Source organism: Mobula birostris, chromosome 3 (genome assembly GCF_030028105.1).
Source record: "Mobula birostris isolate sMobBir1 chromosome 3, sMobBir1.hap1, whole genome shotgun sequence".
Taxonomy (NCBI): domain Eukaryota; kingdom Metazoa; phylum Chordata; class Chondrichthyes; order Myliobatiformes; family Myliobatidae; genus Mobula; species Mobula birostris.
The window spans coordinates 44,590,024-44,600,001 of record NC_092372.1 but is presented as its reverse complement, the minus strand read 5'-3'; the positions used below and the strand labels follow the sequence as shown (position 1 = coordinate 44,600,001).

Here is a 9,978-nt window from a genome sequence, read left to right as displayed (position 1 = left end):
CTTCCAAAATTGCACTACAATCAAAGAGACACAGAGTCATAAAACACAGAAACAGACCCTTCAGCCCATCGAATCTGAGTCAACCACCACGTATTCCTCTTTCTTTCAGTATTAACTGAAACCAGTCCACTCAGTCGGTTGAAGAGTGAGAATCTCTAGATATTGGAGTCTGAAATATCCCCAGTAATTTCTGTTTTATTTCCTCTTTAACACATTTTCTATTTTAAATAACAAATAAAAATGTGTAGCTATAAGGCACTTGGATTTAAAAATACAAATGTTCTTGCATAATTTGGACACATTCATGAACATTTCATATAATACTTCAGTATAACATGTCACGGACCCCGTGACGGGAATAAAGAACCAGCAGAGATGGAAAACACTTTGGAGTCCAGTACTGCTATTGACTAATAATATTTATTAGTAACTACGCAATACAGTAATAAAAATGTAGATAAATCAAACAGGTTAGCAATGATTATATATATATATATATATATATGTGTAAGTTTTTCAGTAAGTGTGCAAATATATGTATGAAAAACCAAGCTTCTTTAAGTCTAGGGGTAAAAAGATACAGTCTTACAATGAGGAGTAAAGTTCAGTTCATTTCAGTTCATAATATTGAGTTGAGTAGTGATGGAGAGAGAGGGAGAGATCTGAGTCTTCAGGTGAGCTGACGCCGTTGATCTTCTTGTTGTTCTTCGAAATCCTTTAAAAGCCATTGACTGTGACTTTAACAAAGGGGACCGATTTTCTGTGGTGGAGCTATCCCCCAAGCGAGGGTGGACACATGGATAACTCCCCACCAGTCAACCCCTTTTCTCTTTCCACTGCAAGAGCGAGGGATCCATCCGCCTGATCGATCCTCCAAAACCCACTTTTCCTGTGGGCACAATGTTCATTCAGTGTCCAAACATGTGTCTGAGGTCTATCATCTGACCTCCTATTTTATCTTCCTGTGCTGAGCATCAACTGTCATTCAAATAACTCCTCCTTCCTCTCTCTGTGAAGAAAGGCACAAGCAGGCGAACTGTCCTTGAGAAGTATCAACAACCTGTCTTCGGTCACCAGAGCAACTTTCGAGCTGCTCGGTGCCATCCCTCTCTCCAACTCAGCAGAAATCCAAAAGTTAACCAGTTCTTTCTCATGCCTTAAAGTGACAGTCCAACAGTTAATCTTCCTCTCTCTCTCTCTCTCTCTCTCTCTCTCTCTCTCTCTCTTTCAAAACAAGATGTTGGTGTTAAATAACTCTCTCTCTCTCTTTTCAAAAGCACAGTTAATAGGGGTAATTCAGGACCGTCACAAACATTACAAGTTGCCCACCAGTCTCAGGACCATTGTTTCCAAAGGTTACTTTGAATATGTTAGCGCAGCTTTGTCAGTGAGTTTCTGTGCTTATTCAAGTCCTTTACATAAAGTAAAAGATGCATTTGGTAGAGACTATAGGTTCTGATTCAGCTTCTTGCTGTAGTTTAAAAAAAATCATTTTGGTTCCCTCAGGGGATGATAGTATTTCACATTTAAAGTATTAAGTAATTTCATTTCATAAATCATTCTCAGGATGCAAGTGTTACTGGCATTGTTGGCATTCATTGTCCATCTGGTTCAGCTGGGTGGCATATGAATGTCAATCACATAATGTACAAATGCAGCCAAATATGAACCAGACCAGGGGAGAATTGCAAATTTCCTTTCTGGGTCCATATGTGAACCGGCTGGGTTCCTTTGATTAATTTGACTATTTCTTTTCCTGATAACATTCCTTTAAATGAATTTAAATTCTCAAACCTCTGCACTGAGTATTAACCAGGTGTAAGAAGTTTGCACGTCCTTCCTGTGAGTGTGTGGGTTTCCTCCAGATGCTCTGGTTTCTTCGTATGTTGTGGTGTGGCTCGTTAGGTGGGAAGGGCTAATTCCATGCTCTATCTCTAAATAAATAACAGAAGTACTGCAGAAGAGGACTAGTGAAGTATTGTTTATGGACCGACCAGAAACCTGAAGGCAGAAAGGAAGAAGCTATTCTTAAAACACTACGTGTCAGCGTTCATGCTCCTGTACCTCCTCCCTGATGGTAGTAATGAGAGGAGGGCATGTCCTGGGTTGTGAGGGTCCTTAATGATGGATGCCGCTTTCTCGAGACACTGCTATTTGAAGATGTCCTTAATGGTGTGGAAGCGTGGTCCCATGATGGATCTGGCTGAATCTACACCCTCCGCCGCCTCTTTCCTTCCTGTGCATTAAACCCTCCATACCAGGCAGTGATCCATCCGGTCAGAATGGTTCTGTTGAAATTTGCAAGAGTCTTTGGCGACAGACCAAATTTCCTCAAACTAGAAAGCAAAGCACAAAAACAACCAGGCCACACCAGATTTATCTTTTAAATCTGCCAGGCCACTGCTGAGCAACTGGCCAGCGAGATGTGGAAACTAGCACTTTTCCCAATAGGCAGTGGAGCGCCATCTAGTGCTTGCAGCTCATTGGCAACAAACAACAAAGCGGCCTGATCCAGGAAGAAGGTGTAACCGGAGTAACACACACACACACACACAAAATGCTGGAGGAAATGAGCAGATCAGGAAGCTTGTATGGAGGGGAATAAACAGTCAACAGTTCAGGATGAGGCACTTCATCAGTGCTGGAAATGAAAGGGGAAGAAGCCAGAATAAGAAGGTGGGAGAAGGGGAAGGAGGTCAAGCTGGAAGGAGATAGGAGAAACCGGACGAGGGGGAAGGAAGTTGGGTGGGGGGGGGGGGAGTGAAGTGAGAAGCTGAAAGGTGATAGGTGGAAAAGGTAAAGGGCTGAAGAGGAAGAGTCTGATGGGAGAGGAGAGTGGACAATGGAAGAAAGGGAAGAAGGAGGGACCGCAGAGGGAGGTGATAGACAGATGAGGAGAAGAGGTAAGAGAGGTTCAAGATGGGGAATAGAAAAAGAGAGATGGGCAAAATTACCAGAGGTTAGAGAAGTTGATGTTCATGCCACCAGGTTGGAGACTATCCAGACGGAATACAAGGTGTTGCCCCTCCCACCTGAGAGTGGTCTCACCATGGCAGTAGAAGACCATGGACCGACATGTTGGAATGGGAATGGGGATTGGGATTAAATGATTGGCCACTAGAAAATTTCCTTGTCGCAGACAGAGTGAAGGTGCTGACCAAAGCAGTCGCTCTTTCTATGTTGGGGCTCACCAATGTAGAGAAGGCCACGTTGGCAGCACCGGATACAGTAGATAACCCGGAAAGACTCACAAGTGATGTGTTGCCTCACCTGGAAGGACTGTTTGAGGCCTTGAACGGAGGTGAGGGAGGAGGTGAATGGGCTGATATAGCACTTCCTCCACTTGCAGAGGTAAGTACCAGGAGGGAGACCAGTGTAGAGGGATTGACTGGACAAGGGAATCACAGAAAAAGCAATCTGTGCAGGGAGATAAAGATATGTTTAGTGGTAGGATCCTGCAGCGGTGAGCGAGAATGATGTGCAGGTTGTGGAGATCATGGGATGGTAGGTAAGGGCAAGAAGAATTCTATCCCTGTTAAGGTGGTGGGAAGGAGGGGCGAGGGCAAATGTCTGTGAAATGGAGGAGAAATCATTCCATCACTTCCTACCTGTTTCAGTAGAAACCAAAGATTTCTACCTCTACTGTTTTGAAGAAATTTAATGAAACTTTATGATTACTCCATGAAAATTCATAAAGCCTGCTGACATAAATACATGAAATGGAAAAGTAATAGATGCCAAAGACTAAGAAATTGCTTAAAAGGAAAAAAAATATTAAAACAACCACAGGACTATAGCCAGGAAAAGCATAACTGGGCAAATGAATATTGGAGATTCATGGCTTGATTATGGTTATTTGCTTGCTATATGCTGATTCTTGGTGTTTCCAGTTTGTTCTACTGCCAAATTAATTCTTCATTTCTGTGACCATGTATAAAATCATCTCATTTGACTTTGCTTTGTCACTGCTACTGTGAAAAACTGAAGTTAATTTCACAAGTGCGTCTCTGACTTATGAAAATTATCCCAGTGAGGTCTCGTCTGTGTGTTCCAGCTGGAAGACAGACAGCTTATATTGGGAAAAAAAAACAACAGCAATTTGAGGAAGCCCAGGCAACCTTTCTTCAAAACTGGGAGAAGTTAGAGCAAAAACAAGCTTAAAAATGTGAAAAGTAGACTGGAAAAGAGAGAATAGGTGAGGTCTGTGCTAGAGCTGAGAGTGGGGGAGATTCAATGTTGACATGGATGCCGGAGGACTTGCCCATTACGTTCCAGATTTAATTTAAGCTGTACACAGAGACTTGCTTTTGACAACTTCAGACCACCATGGATATTTTTTTGCGTCATAGTTATAAGTATATTTATTACCAACATATGTATACTATATACACCCTTGAAATTTGTCTCCTTATGGGCAGCCACGAAACAAACCCAATAGAACCCATTTTTAAAAAGACTGTCAAACATGCAACGTGCAGAAAAAGAGAACAAATCACGCAAACAATAAAAGTAGGCAAATAATATTCAGAACTGAAGTTCATGGAAGTGAGTCCACAGTCACAAAGCCAGTCATCACCGTAGCTGATCCAGGTGTCCGCTTGTTGCAGGCAGGCCACAGCCTTAGCTCAGTGCACAGATGGGTAAACCTCACGAAGCAGCCAGATAAACTGGCCTACTTCTCACCTCCTGCCCTGGCACCCTGACCTTTTCAATCTGGCCTGGTGCTAAAATCATCAAAACTTTGGGTCATTCCTCATTCTCAGACCAAAGCCTTGCCGCTTTGATACGCTTTTCACCCCAGGCCCCACCACCTTGATTCTGCCTGCACCCGACTTTTCCAATTTGGCCTGGGACTTAAATCAATCAAACCTTGGGTCTCACCTTGCTGTCAGGCCTGGGAACAACAACTTTATTTAGTAAATTTATTCTTATGCAAAGGAGCCTGCGATGTCTGTGTCGGAGGCCAACATCAGAACAGCCTTCAAGAGGCTGAACCCTCAGTAGGTGCCAGGCCCCAAATGGCATACCCGACAACATACTGAAAACCTGTGCTGACCAACTGGCTGGAATGTTCAAAACCACCTTAAAGCTCTCACTGCTGCAGTCACCTGCTTCAAAGGGGCATCAGTCATACTAGTACCGAAGAAGAGCAGGATGAGATGCCCCAGCAACTATCACTCACATCTACTGTGATGAAATGCTTTCAGAAGTTGGTGCCGGCAAGGGTTAACTCCTGCCTGAGCAAGGACGTAGACCTGCTGCAATATGCCTTCTAGCAAACCAGGTCTACAGCAGGTGCTCTTCACTGGACCACCTGGAAAAAGGAATACCTATGTCAGGCTATCAAGCACAGCTTCATATACAACACCATTATACCTCAGTAATAAGTTTCAATACCTGGCCATCTACAGCTCCTTCCGCAGCTGGATGCTTGACCTCATCAGGAGATCACAGTCAGTGCAGGTTGGGAAAAAAACATCTCCTCACTAGCAATCAAGGATATGTGTTTAGCCCACTGTTGTACTCTCTGTACAGCCATGATTATGTGCTAAGGACAGCTCAAACACCATCTATGAATTTGCCGATTACACCACTGGTGTTGGCAGGATCTCAGAAGCAACAAGGTGGTGTACAGAGGCGAGATAGATCAGCTGGTTACGTGATGCAGGCAACGTCAGCAACATGCAAGAAAAGATAGTGGATCTCAGGAAGGAGAAGTCTGCAGAATGCACACCAGTCCTCATTGAGGGGTCATCTGTGGAAAGAGTGAGCAGCTTTAGTTTCCCGGCTATCACCGTTTCAGAGGATATCACCTAGTCCCAACACATTGATACAATCACAAAAAAGGCACGTCAGCAGCTATGCTTCATTAGGAGCCAGAAAGAGTAGCGACACTGTGGGTGTGTTGGTTGTGAACACAGACAACACATTTCACTGTATTGTTTAGATGCACATGTGATAAATAAATCTGAAGCTGAATCTGAGAAGACGTAGCAAATTTCTACAGACGTCCTGTGGAGAGCATTCTGGCTGGTTCCATCACCATTGGGAGTGGCGTCTCCAATGCACAGGATTAAAAGAGGCTGCAGAGGTTCATAAGCTCAGCCAGCTCCATCATAGACTCAAGCCTCCCAGCGCCTAGGACGTCGTCAAAATGCAGTGCCTCAGAAAGATGGCATCCATCATTAAAGGACATTCACCACTCGGGACATGCCCTCTCCTCAATAGTATCCCCAGGGAGGAGATACAGGAGCCTGAAGGCCCACACTCAATGTTTTAGGAACAGCTTTATCCACTCTGCCTTCAGGTTTCTAAATGGTCCATGAACACAATGTCGCTATTCCTCTTTTTCACTCTTTATTAATTTTTTTATATAATAACTGATAGAAATGTTAGCTGTACTGTCCAATTACACTTATGTGACCAATCAACCTACTAACCTGTACGTTTCTTGGAATGGGGGAGGAAACTGAAGATCTTATGCTGTAATTAAACTTAATTGTGATCTTCCTTGGTGTTTGATTGGCCTTGGACAGCTAAATTATAATAACATCTAACTTTTCTAACCCAGAGAGGAGTTAGTCATTATTAGGATGACAGAATCCTTAAAACGAAAGTTATCATTCATACCTAGCATTACACATATATGAAGAGTAAACACATTTCAAAATAATTCAATATTTCTCATGCAAAACATGACATCCTGAGACATACAGTGATGAACAAAATAGAGAGCTTTCTTATTTATGAAATTAACACGGATTTGATAAATTCTGGAGACATGAAAGTTTCAAGGTTTTGGGAAGTGTTGAGAGAACACACCTTGGCCATTCTTTCCCATAAAAAGCAGGTTTCTCTTTCACTGGTCATGACTAAATATCAACAAGTATAAAATAAGTATCCAAAATAACGTAAGGATCAGAACTTAATTGGAGACACAGGTTAACAGGGAAGATCTGGGCACTGGAACAAGCTGTGAAAGCAGAGAGTTAGATCAGCTGCTTGGGTGCACATAGTGTCTGAGAAGTCTTCAGTCTTCAAAATAGTTTTTAATACATTGTGGATGTTCAAAGGGAAAGGAACAAACGACTGCAAGCAAAAATTAGGAGTTGCAGATGGTATAGAGTTAACTGTGGTAACTGAAAGAACTCCTTGGGAGATCATCAGGTTGCCTACAGGCGTTGGAAAAGAATTTTCCAGAGTTTACTTACTCCCAAAGACTGTTGCTCTGTACTTAATGCCTTCACCATGAGAATATAGATAGAATATTGGGAGAACATAAAAAATATATTCATATTACCTGGACCTCACAAAGCATTTTGCAATCAAAATATTTCATACTTTACAAGCACTTTTGAAATGTTATATAGAACATGGTATCTAATTAGCAGAAAGCTAGAAACACAATTGATATTTTTCTGGGATTTATATACTTCCATTTTCATTTATTCAAAGATGATATATGTCTATGTTGTAAATTCTAATACAAGTAAACTTTATACTTTAAAATACAGTGGATTCTGATTAATTGGGACACATCAGGGACCAGTGCGTTTTGGCCCAATTAAGCAACTGCCCCAATTAGCCGGTTTCATGGAAATAGTTAACAATGTATAGAAAAGACAAACTTCCATTTTAATAAGTAACCTATTATATATTGAAATAAAATGAAGAACAAATTAGAACATTTCCAATGCGACAACAGTACTATAAAACAAAGTATTAGTTTCTAATAGTTTTTGACAGAGTAATTCAACAAGTGTATGTTGCCCTGTATGGAGTGTCTAGGGAGCAGTAGCACCTCTGGTGAAGGGACTTCTCGTGCCCATTCTGGGGCAGTTCAATCACCTTTGCTCCCCACTGAATATTCAGCTCTCACCTGTGGCTCCAAGTAGATGTTTGTGTGCGACGACAGCCATACCCCATTACACCACTTCGACAGGTAGGCTAAACCAGGTGAGGGTAGCTGGCAGGCCTCATACCCCAGTGAAATAGGGACATGCCTGTCTGAGCACATGAAGTCAGCTGCAGCAGACTGAGCGGATGAGATCAACAGCAAGATCCAATGGCCAGAAGATGGTTCTGCAATGCTTCATGAAGAGCGAAGGGCGTGATAAGTCACAGATGTAGTAATGGTTATCGCTGAAACCAAGGAAGACCCCATTTTGTACCAACTACTTATGCCACTAGATCTGAACTTCTGAGGTGGAGAGAGTGGAAATGGCCCAGTGCAACAGCTTTCCTTTCCTCTTTGAAAGCTCTCCCACACAGGTTTCACTGTCGTCATTGGATACGATGGACAACCAACACATTGCTATGTTCTTTTGCTTGACTGTAACTGAACAACATTAGTGCACCTACTGAAGATAATGAACAGTTTCATACAATGTTTTAGACAATTGCTTCCTCCAAATCTTCATTTTTATTGTAACATTCAAGATGATTGTCAATATCTTCAAATTCTTTGTACAGTTCTGTGCAAAAGTCTTGGGTAGATATATATAGCTAAGGTGCCTACAACTTTTGCACAGTACTGTAAAATAGGAAGGTGGCTGGGAAACAGAAATAAGAGTATTTATCTTTGTATTAGCTCAGTAGTATTAAGTGGTATTTGGTAACTGGAAAGTCATAATATATACAGTATTGTGCAAAAGTCTTCGTTATCCTAGCTAGATACACATACACACACCCCTAAGACTTTTGCATAATACTGTAGTTCCTAACTTGAAGTAGTGAAAGCATTTTATTTTCACTGCCACCAGTTTGTGACATCTCCAAGCCTGAATACTTGAAACTACAGTGAGCAAAACAGTTCACAATTGCCTTACTGCTTATTTTCACCATCAGTGACAAAGATCACTTTTTTGAACACAAACATACGCAACTGTTGCTATTTAAACACTGTTCAATCTAACCTGTCTAGCAGCCACACAAGTTCATGTGACTGACACTGATTAGAAATTGTTCAGTAACAGTCTCTTTATCCAAATTAAGTGGTATAGTGTCCCAAATAAACAAAGGGAATCCTGGCTATTTTCTTGATTAGTTTTTGTTCTGTAAGAGTTGTCCCAAATAAGCAGCTTCCCCAATTAACCGATGGACCAATTAACTGGAATCCATTGTCTATGAGGGAAAACATGTAATATTCTCTCTCCACTTCCTACTTACAGATACTAAAGTATAAAGCATTTGTAACATTGACATTGTCCGAGATGTGCTATATGAAACTGCACAGATCTGTTACCAAATGAAATGGGGTCAAAAATGGTATATGTGGAGATTCATACAAGAGTAAATGGAACAGAAAAAGGAATATTATTTCAAGCTTGATAAGCAGTGGGTAGTATTGGGACAAATGAGTAAGAGACAAGTTTAGAACTGGATCCTTGAAGTACAGCTGTCTCCAAAATACTACTGTAGTTCCTTTGACTGGTCCAGAAAGCACACCAAGAATCATTATTATTATTATTGATGAACAACTGGAATAATTTACCAGAAAGGCGATTGCTGACAAAACCACACAAGTCATGCAAGAAGCTGATCTAGAAGGATCCATTGGTTTCTATGCATGGGATAGTCTGAATGATCTTCAGTGACCTCTGACAGGCTGTAAGCAGCGATAGGAACAAATAGAAAAAGGATATGGCCATCAATGACAAGCAAGAACATATATGGCTAAAAATAATTTGTAGCTGTTACAGCCAAATATTTTCATGTCTATTTCAGTCTTTGCGAAGGCTATTTAAGTAGCAAATAACTGCCAAAATCCATTTGCTACCAAAATAAATAAGAAGACAGGAAAGGATGAAGTGATGGAGTGGCGTAATACTTGAATGGTCTGCTTAATAGCTGATAAAATGAATGAGCTACTGCAAAAAGTATCGGTGGTCTTGTTTGTTGATCCAAGGCAACTTCCCTTTAAAACAACAATGCAGCTTGCCAGCAAGAAGGTAGCGGCAGAAACCGCAGCTGAAATTA

At 41.5% G+C, this 9,978-nt stretch overlaps 1 protein-coding gene across 1 annotated transcript in view; it reads right to left on the bottom strand.

Annotated features, from left to right (window-relative positions):
* Positions 1–556: 556 nt before the first annotated feature.
* Positions 557–9,978, bottom strand: part of LOC140194581 (uncharacterized) — a 69,149-nt gene continuing 59,727 nt past the window's right edge. Inside the window, exon 5 of the mRNA XM_072251803.1 lies at positions 557–889. Coding sequence (XP_072107904.1) covers positions 772–889 — 118 coding nt within the window. The 3' untranslated portion in view covers positions 557–771. The remainder of the gene's footprint in view (positions 890–9,978) is intronic.